This window comes from Amblyomma maculatum, chromosome 3 (assembly GCF_055883805.1).
Source record: "Amblyomma maculatum isolate TAMU_Amacu chromosome 3, ASM5588380v1, whole genome shotgun sequence".
NCBI classification, from domain to species: Eukaryota; Metazoa; Arthropoda; class Arachnida; order Ixodida; family Ixodidae; genus Amblyomma; species Amblyomma maculatum.
The window spans coordinates 207,258,271-207,280,176 of NC_139346.1; the positions used below are offsets into that span (position 1 = coordinate 207,258,271).

The window sequence follows — 21,906 nt, forward strand, 5'->3', positions numbered from 1 at the left end:
TTCCACGGGTCTTCAGATAGCTTCCAAAGCATCAGCGGTATGATGTTCTCTTTCAGTCCCAGGGATCAGATCACTAATTAAGTAGCACTCACCACCCTTTTGGATCCTCCGACCCTGGCAAGATAGTCTCATTTTCCCCATCCTCGGAACATATATTGTTGAAAAATGGTCTTCACAGAAGGCATTTGTCTAGCAGGCCTCCAGTTGGAAATATGTTGCCCCGCAGTGCATCACTGAAAAGATAGATGGTGTTGTCTATGCCCTTCGTGTCACCTCGTATTAACAATTGGTAACTATGGGAACTGGTGCACGGTGCGAGTATTACTCTGCTGAACAATAAACGAAATCAACTTAGGATATTTGACTACCAAGCAAGCCAGAGGTGTTGAAATGGAGCTTATAATTTGATGTGATGATAAGGCTTTAGATAACAAGGAGAGCTTCATCAGCGTACTACTGTCTGTCACAGAGGAATTGTATGTGTGGTTACTGAAGACGTCAGTTATATTAACTATGGCAGAGCTGGTTAGTATCAGCAGTAATATTTTTTGCACCAACCAGCATGCATTCGTACAAAACTGTCAAATGTCACACGACTGATAGAAACTGTACATTATTTTACGCTTTCACTGATGGGTGTGCTCAGACAGATGTAATGCATCTCGAGCTTTAAAGTTTTCAGTTGTGTCCCCCACCAAGAGCTCATCAAAAAGCCCTTCATCGCCCTTCATACTCACTTCAAACATTTTCAGGTTCACGCATAGTACCTCATTGTACTGCTATGCAAGAGATTCCAAAATCTAGGTGCAAGTTGTTGGGTGTTTGTTGCACAAGCTACGGAAAGGAATTCCATGTCTAAAATAATCTGGCGACAAAATGTTGAAATGCATGCGTGTGTTTATGGGACTTTTCACCAGTTGTAACATTATTTATCAGTGTATATTTTAACTTTAGATTGATAGATAGTTTATGGTGTTAGTTATTAGTTTGAAGTTTCAGAATAATGATTGTTTTTAATTAAATAGAACGTCTAGCAAAAACTGGAGGGAATGCTGTATGAGAGATTTTTGGCACTACCTCGTCACTCTGGCCACTCAAGCTGCTGCAGCGACAGATATTGCAGGTGTACTGGCTTGGGTTTCTGCTTATCAGCTCACAAAATTAGGCCACAGCACATTATTTGAAATCTGCTGTGTTCTGGGGGTTAGCTTCCCCATACTGAAGATGGGGCAATATGCACAGTTGCACAGCAAGAGCTGTGCAACTGTGCATTTTCTTTTTGCAGCTGACCCCAAGCACCACCAACATCTGTGTATATAATACGTACCAGCATGATTAAAATGTCTGTGCCTACCAATAATATACATGGAACGTCACATGGATATAACAAAAGTTAGATGAAGAATAGCACTCACATAGATCAGAAATACATTATATTACTTTCAAGGAGTTCACAAGCAAATACACTCTCCACACCCACAAAATTACATCAGTGCTACACTGGTGCATCCCTAAGCCTCAACGCATCCTACACAGCCAGCATGTACAGCCCCTCCTTGCGGAAAGGAAAAACTATCCTGACGGGCTGCTGCAAAGTCCAATACAGTCCCAGTGTAAGAGGTCCCATCTGAAAATTCCCATTAGAATTGGAGGACTGTCTGCCTTCGCTGCACCTTTCCCGTCTATGGACTCCTTATTCTTTTGTGTCTCAAGAGTGGTCCAGATGAAAAAAGAAAACACTTGGAAGCAGATGAGTTATCAAATTGGTCCAATTAATTGGAACCAAAATTTGAATTGGTCGCACATATTGGCTGCTTGAATACCTATTGATGTCCGAAATGGATTTCTAAATGAAATTTGCTTTTCCAATTGGAGATTCTGTTACAAATGGACAATCTTTCATATTCCATTTGACTATCCAATTGAGATTTTTAATCTCAAATCCAATTGGTCAGTATCTAAAATGCCAATTGAAATTTTTATTTCTAACTGGAGACCCAATCTTGGCAAACACTAGAACATCAGATTCCCGTTAAGATTGAAACTAAAAATTTTGCAATTGAAAATTTTTGAGATGTAAAAGATATTTGGAAGGCGATGATTTCCTTGAACTTGATCATCATATATTTTTCTATATCTCTCTACAAACACAGAACAGTGATCTTTAGGCATCTAAATAAAAATGTTAGCAAGTTAATATATGCTGTTTCCATAATTTCCACAATCCTTGTGGGCAAGAATAAATTAAACAACTTCGCTTAACAGGCAATTGTCACTTGCTCGATCCTACAAGAAGACCCCGCTAATAGGGCGCATATAAGATAATGTTAGCAGGATATCTTTGTACGTACTTGCACCAATTATCTTGTAAAATGTGGGCACAAGGCACAGCATTTCCAAGCAGTTCAAATCGTTCCATTTATATAGACCGGACTGTCTTGCCCAATTGTTTCAGATTTCCAAATGATGTATTAATTTGTTTGCTGCATGCGCGAAACATCCGAAATGCGAGCAGGAGGCTGCATAAACAAAGAAGCGAACAACCAGAGCGGTGAAGGGTGGCTGATCCTCGCACTACGGGGCTGGGACTGGTAGGTCAACGCCGCTTGCGGCGGGTGCCAGCCTGCACCGATTCTTATCTGTTGTAGGCCGTCATTGCACCCGCCACCGCTTAGGTGGTGGACGACGGCTGTTGCGGCCCGCGTCTTTCTCTCCCTCTTTTTCTTCTCTACTTTCTCTCTTCTGTCCGCACGAGGCCGCGGAGGGCCCCGCCGGGGTGGTGCAGTGGTAAGACGCCCGACCACTGTGCCGGAGTACCCGGGTTCGAACCCGACCTCGGCGGCTGCGTTTCGATGCAGGCGAAACGAAGAGGCGTCCGTGTGCTGTGCGATGTCAGCGCACGTTAAAGATCCCCAGGTGGTCGAAATTACTCCGTAGCCCTCTACTACGGCTCCTCTTTCTCTCTTTCCACTTTCACTTCCACCTTCCTCCCTTTCCTTACGGCGCGGTTGAGGTGTCCACAGAAAACAAGTGAGACAGTTACCGCGCCTTTCCCTTCCTATAAATCAATCAGTTTTTTTTTGTTTTTTTTTTTTGGGGGGGGGGAGGCGCGTCTTTCTTTTTATTTTTTTCTCTATTTTCTCTTCTGTCCTCACGAGGCAGCGGAGGTGGCTCAGCTACCGACCTCGGCGGTTGCGTTTCGATGGAGGCGAAACGAGAGGCGTCCGTGTGCTGTGCGATGTCAGCGCACGTTAAAGATCCCCAGGTGGTCTCCATAGCCCTCCACTACGGCTCCTCTTTCTCTCTTGCCACTTTCACTCCCGCCTTCCTCCCTTCCCTTACGGCGCGGTTGAGGTGTCCACAGAAAACAAGTGAGACAATTACCGCGCCTGGTGGCTTAGCTACAGAGGCAGTAGTAGGCCCGTGCATTTTCTTTTCCTTCTTCCTACAGCCACAACAACCAGCGGCCCGCGGCAGAGCCATCGAAAATAAATGAACGATCGTGACAGAGACCAAATAGAGACCACCTCAGTTCTCAAGTCCTTTTCGAAAGATCGCGCGTGCACAATGTACTGGGCTGTCATGTATCGTGCTGTCGGTGCTGTCTAGAATTAGACGTCTGGTAAAAACACTCATTCAAAATAATCACACTATTTTATATATTATTTAAAGCAACTTTTGCTTTATTATAAGGTTACGCAAGTATTATTTGCGAGAGATAGCAAAGAGAGCATCAAACTACAATGGCAGAACGCAGCGTCCTCTATTCGAAATTGTTCTAGGTTCGCGCTAAGTCTGGTTTTCTAGTGGTACGTGGGTCAACGCGGTTCGCAGGTTACAGCTAAACTTGCGCAGAAACATTGCTGGAAACGATCTCTTAATTATCTTAACAAGTCAAGAAAAATGCCTGACCATTTAGGCGATGACATGCGCAAGACCAAGAAAGAGGAAAAGGATGAAAAGGAGCAAGAAATAAAAGGTATATTGAGTGCTTTGGTTGATCCGAGCACTGCTCCAGTGGAGAGAATCAGTTTTGATGTGTCATCTCAGAATATATAGTCTGACGTCCTGCTAGCTTGCGTATATGTAGCGTCTCAATAACACTGTTACCATTAAGCAGCTCTGCGCCGCGGGTACGTTTTCGTGATAGTTTTTGAACCGAATTTCCAGTAAGTGCTTCATTTATCGAGCAGCGCACCGTGAGGACAGAAGACAGAAAGATGGAGAGAAGCGCTGTTGTCACTCTAGTGCGCTGCTCGGTAATTGATTGCAAACCGACTAGCCCCAGTCGAACGCCTTTCTGGATGCTTTATTCACGCGCTTTCAACTCTCTTACAGTTCTCGACGAAGGTGACATCGCTCTTCTGAAGACCTACGTAAGAAGAACATTCACGGAGTCGTTTTGTAGCATGATCCCGCCTGCGGCTTCACTTTGTGCAGTGATCGACAAAGTCAATTTACTTTTCAGGGTGCAGGCCAGTACAGCAAGTCGATCAAACGCACGGAGGAAGACATTCAAAGTATATTGAAACGTGTGAATGAACTTACAGGTGAGATAATGAGCGGTAAACGTTGTGGAATAGCTTCGTTTAACGTGCAGCAAGTGTAACCTTTACTTCAATTTTATGTCAGGCATTAAGGAATCGGACACAGGGTTAGCCCCTCCCGCGCTTTGGGATTTGGCAGCTGACAAGCAGACTTTGCAGAACGAGCAACCTCTGCAGGTGAGCGGCACTTTCTGTGGAAAGTGGAATTGAAGAGATATAGTGCATAAGCTGTGTAGCAATTGGAGTTTAGTAGTGCCTAGAAACTGAAGGGAAGAAGCAAGCAATTTTATTTACACGCAACCAGAGCTATTGCCCAAGCAGAAGGACCTGTGCTTGGCACCGATAATGGCAGCAATAGGTTGTTACATTGGACCTATAATTGGTGAATAGCATTTATACTGCTAGCACTCACTGAAGTGAAGTAAAATCTTTCATATGCCCGTATGTGTGACTGATGCACCTGTCTTCAAAAATGGGGAACACTTTACATTTCAGTTATTTTATTTATTGAATCATTAAAGGCCTTTTTCTCTATGCAGTTGTTAGAGCACTTGAATGTTGTACCCAAAGATGTGGGGTCCAATACTGGCCACGGCAGCTACTTTTCGATGGAGGCGAAAATCAAGGCTTCTGTGTACTGTGTAATGTCGGTGCATGTTAAAGAACCCTAGCTGGTTGAAAATTCCCGGACCCCTCCACAATGGCACCTCTCGTAGCCTAATTCGCTTTCGCATGTTAAATCCCGTAAACCAAACTTCTTCCCACATTCACTTAAGGTGCATTTTGAGAAAAGAGAGCAATATTGAGTTTGCATCGAGGTTTGATGTGCAAGAAAAGCAGAAATTTGCTCCTATGTGAATTCCTTCAGCTGTCTTGAGCTGCTCAGAATTGATTTATTAGTGCCTTGACGTCAGTCACTCGCTTTGAAATCCATTGTCAGTTCTGGAGTTTAGCGTAGCCTAAACCCATGATTTAAAGTAATTAGTCTGCTTTACAGCAGAGCGTCTAGTTCGATTGGTCATTGATTTAACTTACGACACAGGTAGATGGGACTAGTGCTACTTGGCATGGTCATTTCATGTAGGCAAGTCAGTGCATTGGTGTTTTTAAACTTTTTGATGACTTTATAAGGAACTCGGATTGCACCATTTTTCAATGGTCGTTACACATTTTGAACCGATGGAATGTGTGGATGGGCCTGTGCGCATAGCTCAAGTTCATGTAAATATATTATCTATTGTGTATTTGCTCAAGTAATAGCAGATTTAAAATATTGTATCTTGCTAGGAAAATGTGATTGATTTATGCTTCTGCTCAACAGGTTGCCCGCTGCACTAAAATAATAAATGCTGACAGTGAAGACCCAAAGTACATCATCAATGTCAAGCAGTTTGCAAAGTTTGTTGTTGACTTGGCTGATTCTGTGGCTCCCACAGATATTGAAGAAGGGATGAGAGTGGGGTGAGTTATAAGCTGGAAGCCTTTCAGCACTTTCCAGGTAGACAGGTAGACTTAATGTTTGTTTTACTGGCTAGGTTCCTGGTCAATTTAATTAGTGGTCACCTAAAATGAAGTGGCAAAAACTGTTATGCTGTTAACAAAGTTTTAAGCTCACAATTGCTTTTGTGCTTTTAATGTGGTAGGAATAAAGTTTTGAGTAATCCTGTAGTTCATTCCACCGAGCAGTGCTTGGCTTTTGCTTTGTGCACGGTTCATCAAGGAAACAAAGACTTAGATGTTCATTAGCATGTGTTTGTCATTTGAAAGGAAAGCAGTGGTGGCAATTTGTATCCAGTGCTAAAATTGCTTGCTAACAAACTGCACCATGACTTTGCCTTGAAAATTTTGGCTCTCAGTGTGTCTGCTTCAAGCAGAACAGTTTTTCAGCCTCATGACGAATATTGATTCAAGCATTTTGCATTATTTGGGACGTCGCTTGATTGTGGTGAAAATGCTGACCCTGTTCATGTGCATACAGTGTGGACCGGAACAAGTACCAGATCCACATCCCTCTGCCACCGAAAATTGACCCAACAGTCACTATGATGCAAGTTGAAGAAAAGCCAGATGTCACCTATGCAGATGTTGGTGGCTGCAAAGAGCAGATCGAAAAACTCAGAGAGGTTGTCGAGATGCCACTGCTGCATGTGAGTTGGATTAGCTTTGTTAGCTTCATTGTTTGCTGGTTGCCTTGTGAAGGTTAATGCAAGGGTGTGTTACATCGACTGTGGCTGCACAGACTGTGACACATTGAGGGGTTGGTTAAAGAGACACCAAGGACAAATAACATTGTGGCCTATATCGCTTGACTGGGGCATCCTTCCTCGAGGGAAGACAGTGGCTCTCTAAGCTTAAAAAAAGAAAAAAAGGATTAAGTGAGGTAAGTTGCCTCTACCCACCTGTTAAACAGGTGAACTATGTATATTCACACCGATTTTGAGTTTGGATGAGGTAAGGCTACTTAATAGTGGCGGCAACCAGTTCTCTGTGTGGATGTCACATTAGCTGGAATCTAGTGGTGGAAAAACTACCAAATTTAATTAGCCTTAAATAATTCTTAAAGAACAAGGGTATCAATTTTTACTGAATGCATGATTGGATTATCCTCCTCAGTATTCTTTTAAAGCTCTAGTCCGTCTTGCATGAGCTTGGGAATCACGTGCTTGTTTGTGAACTGTGCCAGCAGTAAAGGACAATTGCTTGTCACGTTGATGCTGTAGACCTTTTGTGATTGATGTAGCCTGAAACATGTGAGAAATACGCCTTCAAAAACACTTTAGTTATCAGAATGAGAATCACATTTATTAGTGTGTCAAAATAATACACTATATTTATAGTTACTATTTATAATAATTTACAATACAGTAATAATATAGAAATATAGTGCATGCCCCAAGGCTCTGGACAGGTTGTGCTTTGTTTCATTTTACTGTTATTAAGCTATCAGCTCAATACATTTATTCTCTCATTGTTGCCATGGTATTCCTGGTCCGTTTTTGACGTCGCTCTCAATGAACCATTTTTAGTGATCACCATTCCTGTGGCTATTAGTGGTTGGTGTCTGACATGGTCTTGGCGTTCTCCCCCACAGCCTGAGCGCTTTGTCAACCTGGGCATTGAGCCACCCAAGGGAGTGCTCCTGTTTGGGCCTCCTGGCACGGGAAAGACTCTGTGTGCCCGGGCTGTGGCCAATAGGACAGATGCCTGCTTCATCAGGGTCATCGGCTCAGAGCTTGTGCAGAAATATGTCGGAGAGGTGAGAACTGTATCACTGTTGCATGCCACGAATGCATGTTGTCTTCATGTGTACTCAAGGACTCTTCATTTTATGTTTTTGAATTCATGCTGTTAGAAGATTCTCGACTCTTTTGGGACTGCCAGAAAACAGGTGATTCTGAGAGGCCTTGGAAAAAAAGTCTTCTCTACAAGTGCAATATTTAAACTGCCCTCCGTTAATATACACTGCTGTTTCATACGTGTGAATATTATTTACCCTAAGCATTATGCATGATTTGAAAACAAAGTAAAATCTTTGTTGCAAACTTCTGACCATAAAAAATATGCTACGCTGTCTCTCTCTATTCTTTTTATTTTAGTTATAAAAATATTGTGGGGATATTTACAGAATCTTTTCAGTGCTGTTTGGAATTAGTTGACAAATGGGTACGAATCGTATGTACTCATTTTTCCAACCGCACTAAAATACTCGGAACGAAGACTGTGCAAAACAGGACAACCACAGGAGAGGACACGACAAGTTGTGTCGGCACAAAATGGCCGGTAGCTTTGACTATCAGGTATACAGGCTTTTGGCAGCTGTCTTCCCTTGCTTGGTCGTCACGGCAGTTGCTAAAACCCTCCTAAAGAAACATGGATGCGGTCAAAAGGTGGCTGCTTCTGAACGCGCGAAAGCCAAACCAAAGGTGATGCCTTATGTTCGTAAGGCGTCTCATAACCTCATAAAAGTTCGAGCAAGCACAATGTGCTGCTTGTTTTCTGTGCGCCGAATAAGTTGGCTAAGCTATTCCCCCGCATCTGTGGTGAGGGTGAGCGCAGTTGCAAAAAACATGAAGCATTTGTTACATGTGCCGTAAGAATGGTGTATATGATCCCCCTGTCCTGCAGAAAATGCCTTTTCGCGCAGACAGGGCATTGCCCCAATGACCGTTTAAGGGAGAATTCTCAAAACATAATCCTACAAAATAAGCTCGTGAAGCATTTAATGAGATGCAAGTACATACCCGGCTTTAAAGAAGCAGAGATTCAAAAGCAAGAGTTTTGCTCGAAGCCTTTCACATCGAAAAAAAAGCGCATCAGTGCATCAGCGATTCCTCTGTAAGCTTGTACTCGGCTGAGCGTAGTTTTCTGGATAAATTTTTATTACAAAGTTTTATAAAGGTAAAGAAGGCTAACTGGCCTTCCGTGCCTTGTCCAATGCCATGTGCAGTTCTTTGATATTTGTTTGTTTATTTTGTGGGGTTTAACATCCTGAAGCAACTCAGGCTATGAGAGACACCGTAATGGAGAACTTCGGAAATGTCGTCCACCTGGGGTTCTTTAACGTGCACTGACATCGCACGGTACACGGGCGTCTTCCTTTTTCGCCTCCACCGAAAAGCGGCCGCTGAGGCCGGGATTCGATCCCGCGTCCTTAGACACAGTAGCTGAGCGCCGTAACCACTGCGCCATTCCGGCGGGGTTCTTTGGTGCTTATTTTCTTCTTTGTTGTAACCTGTTTCTGAAAATAGCTACCTTTCACAACTGAATAGGCGATAAAAGCGTTTATGTCTGTTACGTTTAATCTATCAAAAGATGTCAAAGATAGCTGGCAACACCCAAGTGTGACATGTGATATGATTGCCTATATAAATGTGAGAGGCTGACAAAATAAAATCAATTGATAGTAGCATTCTTTTGTGTCGTGTCCTCTTCTGTAATTGTTCTGTTTTGCGCTGCCTTTGTTCAGAGTATGATGCACCAACCAGCCCAGCACCATGTTTTATTGATGCACTAACACACTGGAGTGAAGCCAAATTACCAAGACACTGACATGTTATGTGGTGAAGTTTGAATGTGTGCCGTTCTTTTAAGAACATTGATAAAATGTTCGTTTTGAGCTCAGCCTTCCTCTGCTCATAGCACAACTTATGGTTTTGTGCTTTTGAACTGTCTATGGCTGCCGCGTTTTGTAGAAAGTGGCGGAGAGCAATCAAATTTTCTGTCAAAGTTGAGAGCTAGGTGCTCAAATCCCACTAGACGTTGCTGAAAGAGCTTTGTGCTTGTTAAAGTTCTTGAGGAAGCACCTCACGTGCTTGAGCTTTCCTTGCTGCTGAAACACTTAGCATAGATTGCCGACACCCTAGCAAATGGAAATAAAGCAGTGGGTACACTGCATGAGGGTGCACAACAGCCGAAAAGTGAGCTAAAGCTAAAGGTATGCTTTCCTTGGGCCCCTAGTTGAAGTTCCAGGTGGATTTTGCCTGATTCAACATTGGAGCTGAATTTAGAGCTCGTGGAGTCATCTAGGGACTCTGACTGCTCTCATAAATAAACTCTGTAGTAGAAGGAGAGGAATTGCATGAATAATGGTGAATTAGCACGTCCTTACGCTAGCTCGACGCCATTTTGACGCCTGTTCTGAATAAATATTTCTTCTATATTGCCACTTGAAAATCCATCGTTCATATTTTAATTATGGCCAAGTGGGTGGCCCTGAAAGAGTTAAAAATTGACTGCCAGTCATCCTATTAAGAGAACACTTGACAAAGAATGGTATGTTAGCTTACTTTCTCCTTGTGATCATGAATGAGCCATTGGCAATACAGGTTCAGGATAGTGCTTTAGGGTTATTTTTGAATACTTCCAGTACACTTTGTCGATTCTTCCTCATACCCAAAGTCTGGCTTTACAGCAAGCTTGACAGTAGATGTTACTGAATATAATGGGAAATTGGGACTACATCACAAGCATTCATTGAAAGTCTCCAGAAATTTTTAGGAACAGTAAAGTAGTACTTATGCAGTGCTGCCTGGTAACCAAAAGTACCTTGCTGTGTTGTGGGAAATACACAAATTGTCTGTCATATCACTGTGCTATGTGAGTGCATATGAGCTACGAGGATCCACTGTGGTGATCAGCCCACATACTACTTTAGGATGTTATCTCCTCATACCACAGCCTCGCTGATTGCTGTCCATTCTCTTCTTCCAGGGTGCACGTATGGTGCGAGAGTTATTTGAGATGGCCCGCAGCAAAAAGGCTTGCCTGATCTTTTTCGATGAGATTGATGCCATTGGAGGTAAGGTCCCATCTTTCAATGCTTGTGCCTTGTGTTATCATCTTTGATGTCCTAAAAACTGTTTCGGTTCATGAGATGTATATATAAGTGTAGATATACAAAACATGCCATGTGTGCATTTTCACCTGAAGAGCGTGCTTTTGCCTATAGGTCAACTTCCTTCGTGGAAACCAAGAACAAGCCACCTAATTCAGTACAGATCGTTTGTGATGCTGTGCATTCTTCTAAGGTTTACGCAACATATAGCACAACGTGCTTTTGCTGGCCTTTCTTTTGCACCCTGCACGTAAAGAAGCTTATGGTAGTAGGCAGATAAACCAGCTGCTCTCACTTCTGCTACAGTACAATCTTGATGATATGAACCAGAGTGCATTGTGTACAGTGTGCAGAATTGCAAGCATTTCAAACTCCCTTCCATGTCACTCCAACTTATATGAACATGCAAACCACAGCCTAGAGCGCTAAACACTGCCCTGCACATCTTTGACTTCACGATCATCAGTTGTGCTGTATGCACAGTGCTTGTTGGTGGCGCACAGCTTGTACATTGGTGCCATCCCAATTGACTGTTGTTTTGTACACGCAAGGAGCAGTTTTAAGGCGAAAGCTTTGCTGCTGCATGTTCTGCGAGTTTTGCCGACTCGGTCGTTTTGACCTTCATCCACAGGAGCTGCACTGGCTCAACCATGTGACTAGCCACATCACTCGTCGCAGTGGTTCCACCACTGACGTATGCGCTCTCCCACTGTCAGACCGCGTTACTTAACGCGCGCTTGGCCAAAGCTTAAAGAGGAGCGCACCGCTGACTAGACAGTATGCGTTTCGGCATGGATCCAAGCGAGGCTGGGTCATCTCAGAACGTTACGCAGAGGACCTTGCGACGTCATCAGCAAGCGACATGATCTCGCTTTGTATAACTGGAGTGGAACCTTCAGCAATTTTTTTTGGTGGCATGCGGCCCACACATTGGCAATGTTGCAATCGCCAGTTGCACTATGCACCGTGAGCAGCTGGCAATCACATACAGCCTCCGCATCGCTGACTTCGTGATCTCTAGTCACGCTGTACGCACAAGGAACAGTTTGTAGTGGCGCACAGCCTGCATGTTGTCTATGTTGCGTTACACTGTACATGCTGCGAGAAGTTCACAATTGCCTGCTGCCCGCACATCACTGACATTGTGATCGTGTGTCGCGCTGTATGCACTGCAAGTGGGGAGCTGTGGCCATGCGGCCATTAATAAATCCCCTCAGCTTTAAGTGGATCTGCATGAATGGCTTTCCCATGCATGTGCATACTGATTTTAGTTCTTTTTGATGATATGAATTTTCGAGTGATATCAATTTTTTTGCGAGCTGGTGAGGTAGGTATCGCCGAGATTTTACCTTATTTCCTATTACATTAGGGTGCTGTGGGTGTAAGGGATGAAAGCATCTTTCTTTTCTTAGTGTTGAAATGTGTGACCTAACTTTTTCTAGAAAGGCTGGTGTGTAGTGATAGTTGCGATTTCATGGGGTTGGTCGCACTATTTCCATTCTGCTTAGAGGAAAAAGGGAGAGGCGAAGAAAAAACTGAACGTGGCATAAAATTCAATGCAATTGATCCCAAATATATAAACGCCAAATACGTTTGAAAGATCGTTTATATTGACTGGCCAAGTATTGCCTTGAAAATTCAATGGAAAAGTACAGCAGTGTTGTTGGCATTTATTGAACTGTTATTCTGCATGAGATTTGGTATGTCAACCAGTGCGCCTCACCCCTGCAAGTGGTGTTTCTTCTAATAGAGATTCGGCGATCACTTTTTGTGTTTGGAGCCCGGCTGGCTGTGTGGCCTCGGCCACTAGCTCGCACTACTAACGCTGTAAAACCACGTGACAAAGGGAAAGTGGGGTGTGCTTGTGTGTGGCTTAAAGGTCTGACTGCTGTTGTCCAGTGAGTTGTGCTAGCCTAGGTGACCGAATGTTTGCAGTGACTCTTGCATGGCCTGTTCCTTGCTAAGGGAACTGTACCCTCATATTTTATTGTGATATTACAGTGTTTGTAATGTACCGGCAACAAAATTAGATCTCATATGATCACCGCCATATGATCTCATATAATTTCCTTGAGCACTGCCCGCTGCTGCTTCCATCACTACTGGAAGCTCGCCATTAGCATGGATGCACTGTATTCATGCTTCGGTTTACAGATAAGCTTATGTGCTTATGTGTTTCGTATATTTAACTTTTCATAATTCTCTTCGAGTTCAATATATCCAAAAGCAGCTGTGTCGGCAAAAAAAAGACAGGTACAAGATTTTCAGTTTTTTTTTTTTTTTTTTTTTTTGTCTTAATTTGAAGTATACAGCAAATAAAGGGCAAATTTCATTTTTCTGAATAAATTTTCTCTTTACAGTGAACTTTTCTTCTGCTAACCATTTTCCAGTCAATTTCCAATAACATATTTTGCAGTGATAAGTATATATATTTTGCTAAACAGAATTTCCGCTCTAACAAAACATAAGCCTTAGAATTGGTTGGTTTTGTCTCGTTAATCGGACAAAACCAACCTATTCTCTCGTTAATCGGAACTCAAATTATTCGACCTGAAACCAGACTCGAAACTGAACTAGTTCGGCACGCATTCGAAATTTTGCGAAGCCCTGTTAGGAGGCCTCAGCGAGAAACTCGTATGAAGTGCGCAGTTTCTGCATTTTTGAAGAACAGCACGGATGTAAGTGTGGGGAACACATTAATGTGCAGTATGTGGACATTTTGCACATTCGCTTGCTTGCCCTGATCGTGACTCCTCGACTTAGTCTGCATGTCATAGTTGGCTAAAACAAAAAGGTGAAGCTCACTCTTCAAGGGTAGTGAAAGCTATGGGACGAATGCCATGGGTGTGGGAGTTAGGTGTGAAATGCATTATGAGAGAATGAAAAAAATGTGCACTTTTGTGGTTGCTGAAAGTGTGTAAATGGCCGTCTTGTTCTGATCACAAGCGGGGTGTGGGAAAGCTTACTTGTGGAGTTTTGCATGGCGTCCAGGTCTGTCAACATCTATGACCAATTCCATGCAGTAAATGACAGAAACGAAAATGAGCAGGACACCTTTGTATTACTTTTGAATGTTTTGCATGCCTGTAGTTTGCACATTTATACCTGCCAGTGGATTGCAGAATTCATCTCGCTTAACTTGTATGGTGCTGATTTCTGTGTTGATTGGTTGTGTCTCATGACAGGTGCCCGCTTTGATGATGGCGCTGGCGGTGACAACGAGGTGCAGCGAACCATGCTTGAGCTTATCAACCAGTTAGATGGATTTGACCCTCGGGGAAACATCAAGGTTCTGATGGCAACCAACAGGCCAGACATCCTCGACCCGGCTCTAATGAGGCCTGGCCGACTTGATCGCAAGGTGGAGTTCGGCCTACCAGACTTAGAGGTGCGTGCACTATTTTATTTCTTTTTATTTCAGGATGCTTTTAAGGCTTTGATATTTAAGGGCAGCTGCCTTTACAAGTAACACGAAAACCTATCGGTGATCAACAATGGTAACTGGCCCAAATGATGCGAGTTTTGTTTTTTTGCAACTTGCATGTGGTAAGCGTGCATGAGTTCACTGTAAGAAACCATAGGCAGGTCACAGGTCGAGTTCAAATTAAGTTCAAAGTTCATTCCCGCCTCGGTGGTGCGGTGGTTAAGGCACTCGACTGCTGTGCCCAAGGTGTCTACGTGCTGTTTGTTGTCAGTGCACATTAAAGAACCCTGGGTGTTGGTGGTGGTGGTGGTAAACTTTAAAGAACTTTAAAATCCAACAAATACAGGATAGGCGTCAGCCTTTCCGCCTAGACGGTGGTCTGGAGTCTTTGGACCCGGGTGGTCGGAATTTCCGGAGCCTTTTACTACGGTATCTCTTATAGCCTGGGTCGCTTTGGGATGGTAAACCCAATAAACCAGACCAGACCAGTTTCATGTTCAAAGTGGAATACTAGACAGTGGTCAATGAATGCCAGTAATTAGCTTAACTATATGTTGTCATTGAAGAAGTGGAGACACCAAATTTTAGTTTTAGATTCTCTCTTTGGACTGATGTGCAACGCATTACAAAGCAGAAACAGCTGCATTGGTTGCACGAAAGGCGGTAAATAATTAGTAATTGAATTTTTTCATGCAGCTTTGATTCCGGTTTCATCATTGGATGGCTTTGACGTTACAGGCAAAAACAGCAGTATGGTGGCTGCTTTTATTTATTAAATTTTTTTTTTTCAATTTTATTCACACTAGCTCTTATGAAAGCCTGTCCAAAAGATGGAATCAGAGAAACAGAATAAGCGGCGATTATATTGCAGTTTTTTTATGACTCAAACGATCTAGTCATCCGTGATGTCACAGCCATTTTTTGATTTAAACCAAAATTACACGAGAAAACTAAAGACAAAAAAAAATTATCTAAAATTTTGGGGTCTCTTTCCCTTTAACTTTCATTTTGGCGCTTTGTTTTGTTTCATGCCATAATGTGGATTAATCCATTGTTTGTGCTGCTAATTTCCATCTGTTTTAAGGAGATGTTTTGGGCAAATTAAAGTTGATCCGAAAACTTGCATATGATATGAGGTTTTCTTTCCAGATTTTGCGATGTTACACTTCCACCATTATGTGTAGATTTGAACAGCTTTAGGTACAAGTTTACAGTTCCAGCTTGTTTGTTATTCAGTGCTGTCATTATGAGGCTTCCAGTGAGAGAAGGTGCTACCTAGTACAGCCTTTGCTTGGCTGTTTCAATTCTTACATTGGTCTGCAGAAGCATTACTCAGCTGCTTCTGAAAGGGAAGTAGAGTCGAGCTCATATTTAATAAACCAGATGGCCACAGGTTTCTTGTTTGTTGTATCCGAAGTTTGTATCCGAGTTATTCCTTATTACAGCCACAGAGACAACTTTGGGAAGAAATTGCATTGATTCCTTGAAAAAGTCCGGTATGCATGTCTGTTTCGGTGTGCAGGCCCTATCATAGAGCTTTGGAGTGAGTTCATGTGCTCCTTGCTGTTATCCTTACTGCCAAAGAACCGCTGTAGGGACGCAATATTATTATATGAACACTCGCCGCAACTGGTAGTAGGTCGGCCTCCTTGTCTCCAACCCTTGATGAAGTTGCCAGGATGCATCAACAAAGAAAGTGCAGTTCACGTGCACACAAAACTTAACACTTCTAGTGTGGCAGGGCAGAAACAAGTCATACATGCCGCTTGACTGGTTGGGCCAACAATAGCTCCTGATTGGCTCAAAAGGATCTCTATTTTAGAATCTTAAAAGATCAGTGGCACTGATTGATCACTGACTGTGTGCAGTAGTTTCACTTCCAACACTAGCCTTCTTTTGCGCCCTTCATGCCCACCACACTTCTGCTTCCACATAACATCAGCCGGCACACGTGCATGCACCAGTGACATTTCAGCCTATTAGTGTCCGCTTGGTCGGCAGTTGCAATACAGTTATTCAGGGGCGTAGCCAGGGTTGTGTTTCGGTGTCAGAACCCCCCCCCTCCCTCGAAATTTTCTGAGCGATGCTTTTTTTCCCCCGTTTTCGGCATGTGCGCATGCATGCATGTGCGTGCGTGCGCGCGTGTGTGTGTGTGTGTGTGTCTGGATTTTGGTGATATATATATATATATATATATATACCGGGTGTCCCAGCTAACATGAACCAAGGGCTACAAAATAATATTTTTGAGGTAGGCCAGTAAAACCAGTTGCATACAACTACCAGCCTGCTTGCGCACTACAGGCAAATTTTTGTTTTGCAATTAGTTAATTGGCTAATTATGTTAATTTTTCTAATTTAATAAATATTCACCTTAGACCAAAAATGTGAATTGGAAAGTTGTAGAGCACCTTCAGAAACCCCTATTCCATTAATTGCGATAAAGAAAATCTCACGTGTATCTTTTTTTCCGGGCTCAAAAGAAAGCCCGCGAAATACAAATAATACCACGTGACTAGCGCATTTGAGCGCAGCGATTGTGGTGCTCTCAGTCGTGGTTTGGAACGAAATCAGCGGTGGCCGTGACCCGATGGTCTCGTTGCAGCGGCAGGCAGAAATGTTGGCGATGGTTGGAGCGAGCTCGAGCTCGCCCATCGTCACCGCGATCTTGGCCAAGCCAGTGCACCGTACCAGCCTACATCACGACAGGCGGATGACGATAAAGAACCGGCAAATGAAGGTGCAGCGCTAATTTTAGTCGAGTCACATGTCATCTCGCCTCTTTACGCAAGCATGTATGCGCAGATTCAGTGGCTGATACCTTATCGCTCATCCGTTTGCCGTAAAGTTCGCTGATGGGAGGAGGGTTTGTTAGAATCCCGGTGATGTCGGCTCGCCGCTCTTGGTGCTACTTGCACCATCACATGGGCCGGCTGTCGGACGCGGGCGAAGAAGCCATCGCAGGCATATCGGCCTGCCGCTTTAGCGGGACAAAGGAGACACGGCCGCAGCTAATTTCGTTCGCTCAAACCACGACTGAGGGCACCACAATCGTGGCGCACAAATGCACTAGTCACGTGGTATTATTTGTATTTCGCGGGCTTTCTTTTGAGCCCAGAAAAAAAGATACACGTGAGACTTTCTTTATCGCAATTAATGGAATGGGGGTTTCTGAGGGTGCTCTACAAGTTTCCAATTCACATTTTTGGTCTAAAGTCGATATTTAATAAATAAGAAAAATTAACATAATTAGCTAATTAAGTAATTGCAAAACAAAATATTGCCTGTAGTGCGCAAGGAGGCTGGCAGTTGTATGCAACTGGTTTCACTGACCTACTTGAAATATATTATTTTGTAACCCTTGGTTCAAGTTATCTGGGACACCCGGTATATAGGTATATATATATATATATATATATACACACACACACACACACATCTTTTTGCAACCTGCAGTGTATAACGCGCTCCAAAAAATATTTCTGCCTACGCCACTGCCACTCTTTCTGTTGCTTTTTGAGATCGGCCTATTTTTCTACACAATGTATTGTTCAATACATTGAAGGACCAGCGAAATTATTGTAGTCAGTTTACTGCATGACCTTCCTGTAAACTTTTACACCAGGTTCAGTATAACTGGGCTGGACTCTATATCTCTTGCTGCCACCAATATCCCAGCAGAGCTACAAAAAGTCAAACTGTCAGATTTTGTAAAGAATAACAATTTAGGAGGAGGGGGTGTTTTCAGTGTTCCTTTAACTGCAAAGGTTGCTACAGCCTAGAGATTGTGGGTTGTGTAAAACAGCACATTCTCCTCAACAGAAATCTTTCTTTTAGGCCAACTTTTTGGTATCCTTTTCCATTTTTGTTGTACGCCTGCAGAACAGTTATCTTGCTTAGATAGCTTGGGTTCTGTGCATCTATAAGGAAGCGCTAACGAGCTGCATTATGTTGGCAGTATTTTGCTGTACATTTATTTTGTGTCAGCAGTTTGGTATGCGTAGCACCTGTCCGGCAACAGCTTAGTATTGTTGGTAATTTCTTGATTAGTGTAGTTTACGAATACAATAGTTCCTAATTAGCTAATTACGGTTTAGCTTCCTAGTGTCATGTTGCAGTTTGGCCCAGAAATGTGTGTATGTGTATGTGCATGAGTGAGAGGGGGGGTGGAATTAATAAATAAAAAGAAATTTATCAGCTGCTGGTTGTGTGCTTGATAATTTTACCATGAATTTGTAATATTGTGTTCATAATTTGTTTTTGTGTAAGTTTATTGTGCAGCTTCATTTTGATTACTTAGAGATTTTGGTGTGCTGACTGCCTATTCTGCTTGTTTTTACTGTGCACTCAAATAGCTACTGTCCATGCAAACAGGCAGACATTGAATGTGCAGCATTTGTCAAAAGTAGCAGGGCAAACCTCGTTGCCTGATTATTTATGCCTAATGCCCGGAGTCGTAGATCTTTTGTTTTTGCTACTTGCTGCTAATGGACAAGAGTGAAACACATGGCCCCTTGCACTGTCTTCATTGTTGTTGTTCACTGCTGTTTTTCTTCAGGGAAGAACGCACATCTTCAAAATTCACGCCCGCTCCATGAGTGTCGAGAGGGACATTCGTTTTGAGCTGCTGGCCCGTCTTTGCCCAAACAGCACAGGTAAGCAGATGAGGGGCACGAGAATTAATCTTGAAGCACCTCTTTGGACTGCATGTGTTGTAATCTGCTAGCATTGGCCCAATGTCGGCTCTCCACTGCACATTCAACATTCATATTGGCAAATGCCGAGCTAATAAAATTTTTCTCCCACGCTGAAAAGGGGGTTAGGATCACTGAAGCATAATAAAAAGAAATAGGAATACTTATAATTTGTGGTAGTTCTCATAAATTTATTTGTTTTGCACATACTTTTGGTATGAAGAAATTCATACTTCAACAAGACAGGGATTGACAGGAAACACTCACAAAGTGCTGTGATGCAAGTGTTTTCTGTCTGTACCCGTCTGTGCCTGTTTACCTGTCTTAGTTGCACTACATGTTTCTTCGTATCATGTATCAACAAGCCCAAGCTTACCTTTTATACTTTTGATCACTGACGAAAAGCGTTACAGTACTTGGGCAATTTTGAGACTTAACTGCTTGCCAAATGTGGACATAGCAATCACGTGTACTGCAAATTACTGCAATTGCATTTATTAGATAAATCTTGTCAATTGTCAGCTAATGTCACTTTGGTGTCAGCTGATGTCACCTCGAATGTATGGCATTCCATGGAAATTATATTATGCATCGTCTTGCCACTTGGCACATTCCATTTTTTTGTCATTAACCAAGGGGAAAAAAAAAATCACTTTTTGTTTGTTGCAAACAGACAGAAGCGCCCAGGATGTGCCACCACTTGCTCAAATGCACTGCTGCATCAACAGCATCACCTTATTGTAGCCTGAGAGTAGTGAACTCATTTCACGCATCAGCAAGCACTCATCTGATAGCCCTACCTCCCAGCAGCCCGCACGATTAATCGACAAGCTGGCGTGCCTGCTCTCATATTCTGGCTCTGTGATAAGGCTTCAGCAACATGCATTACTTTTTGTATTTTGGAAAGTCATTGAAGATTAAGAAACAGCATCTAGAATACTGATGGCGTACTCAAAACATAAACTGAACCTAAATAGCCTAGGCACTTGTTTTTTATACTTTGCTGCGTCACTTTTTCTTTTTTCTTTTTTTTTAAATTATTTTTGGCCTAATCCGAATGAAAATTCTTGATCCTGCAGCAGCGAGCTGCAGTCTGCTGGAGCGTTGCATGTTGTTCAAGCCAAAGAACTGGAACACTGTTCCAAGGACATTCACAGGTGACCACCGGCCTTCCACAGGTCTGGAAACGGTGATGATGAAAATGTGGCGTTGTCAGCGATGCATTTTTTGTGGGTGCTTGTGTGTCCTGGGTGCTTCTCTCCTTGATAGCACTTGTGACTGCTCTCTTCTCAAGGCTGGCTTTACTCTGCAACCATAAATTATGTGGAAAGCAGTGCTTTAAGTAACTACTTGTGTTGTCTGCCAGGTGCTGAAATCCGCAGTGTCTGCACAGAGGCAGGCATGTTTGCCATACGAGCAAGGAGAAAGATAGCCACTGAGAAGGACTTCCTGGAGGCCATCAACAAGGTGATCAAGTCATATGCGAAATTCAGTGCGACACCTCGCTACATGACATACAACTGAGAAAGTGCTCTTGCTGACAAGTTATGGCTTGCTACTGTTCTAATAAAATCTTGCCCACATAGTAGCTGCTGTCTTGGTTTTTTTTTCGGCACCGTGTCAGAGTTTTTTGGTGCTTTTTTACTGGCCCTGCAATTTCTGCATAATAGTAGGGGAGCACTTTATAAGCCACTTGTGTGGCTTATAAGGAATGTGTGTTCAGGGTGAGGTCGGCAGCGGTGGAGATTAGCAACTTTTCTTAAAAGCATGTTGAAAACACTTGGAAAATATAGAACTTGTCATTGAATTAAATATTTTTTGTTGATAAATAAATGTTATGTATTGCCTAGTTGTATTCCACTCTATGCTTTCGTTACGAGATTGCGAACATAGCATTCTCTTTTCATGTGCAAGGATTCTTTTGTAGCAGAGTTGCCTACCCCCTCTTCAGTGCTGGTGTTTCTTTTGCTTGTGGCTTATTCTGTCCTTGTATGAATCTTCAGGAGTTCCATCACGAGCAAAGCTATCAGTGTTGCCTTGGTCTTGTCTCAAGGCTTGCAGGAATTTGTAGACAACATGAAATAACCATTTCACTGGTTTTCTGTATAATCTGGTACAAGGCAAGAAAAGAGTGTCAGATGCTGCTCAAAGGAGATCTTTAAGCCAATGGCATCAACCAGTTTTCTGGACATCCAGTTAAGCTCCAGCGAACCCCCTTTCATCGCCACACTCTGCTTTGTTACACTAGCAGGTTTGACCGAATTGTCCACGCCTTAATATTCAGTTGAGTCGTTGGATACAGAGGGGTCCTCTGAAGGGCAAAAGTCACTCTTTTTTACTGGAGTTGTATCCAACTGTATTATGGCAGCTAGTGCTTGCTCAAAATGCTATGAAATGTGATCACTAGCAGTCGTGACGATTCACTGTGGAACCCAAAAATGCAGGGCCACAAGAACGCTTGTGCACTGTGAAATGTCTTGTGTGCATTAAAGAAACCCAGGTGGTTTAATTAATGGCATTTCTTGTAACAGGTGTGCAGCTTTTTGGTGTTACTGAATGACAATGAGAAGGGGGGGGGCATTCCTTTACGCGGTTAGTGATATTAGCAGAACAGGTCAGCCTTCCATTGAGTCATGGTGGTCATGACATTGTGATTAAATTGACAAAAATGCTGATGCAATATCCATTTGTGCAGCCTATTTTTAACTGGCTTATTTTTAAGATGATTTATACTCCTTGCCAGAATAAAATGATTCAATCGTTCTGCGGATAGACACCAGATTGCATCACCCTTATCGTGTATGTGGTTTCTACCTGCACTGCATATAGGATGGGATGCCTGGTAAATTGACATTGACGGCACTCATTTTTATGAACGACTTGGTTTTACTTGCCGACGATGTTACG

At 43.0% G+C, this 21,906-nt stretch overlaps 1 protein-coding gene across 1 annotated transcript; it reads left to right on the plus strand.

Annotated features, from left to right (window-relative positions):
• Positions 1 to 3,786: 3,786 nt before the first annotated feature.
• Rpt1 (26S proteasome regulatory subunit Rpt1) lies at positions 3,787 to 20,587 on the plus strand. Its single transcript, XM_084599424.1, has 11 exons — positions 3,787 to 3,979; positions 4,339 to 4,376; positions 4,469 to 4,550; positions 4,633 to 4,724; positions 5,869 to 6,008; positions 6,526 to 6,694; positions 7,639 to 7,803; positions 10,758 to 10,845; positions 14,067 to 14,269; positions 18,864 to 18,960; positions 20,366 to 20,587. The coding sequence occupies exons 1-11, from the start codon at positions 3,904 to 3,906 to the stop codon at positions 20,521 to 20,523; spliced, it is 1,308 nt and encodes a 435-aa protein (XP_084455550.1). The 5' UTR covers positions 3,787 to 3,903; the 3' UTR covers positions 20,524 to 20,587.
• Positions 20,588 to 21,906: the final 1,319 nt, after the last annotated feature.

What these genes read in the sequence shown, in the direction of transcription:
- Rpt1 (XM_084599424.1), top strand. Translation starts at nt 3,904, where the DNA reads ATGCCTGACCATTTAGGCGATGACATGCGCAAGACCAAGAAAGAGGAA. An exon ending in AGAACGAGCAACCTCTGCAG is followed by an intron (nt 4,725 to 5,868) that starts GTGAGCGGCACT and finishes TCTGCTCAACAG; the next exon opens with GTTGCCCGCTGCACTAAAAT. An exon ending in TCGGCCTACCAGACTTAGAG is followed by an intron (nt 14,270 to 18,863) that starts GTGCGTGCACTA and finishes GTTTTTCTTCAG; the next exon opens with GGAAGAACGCACATCTTCAA.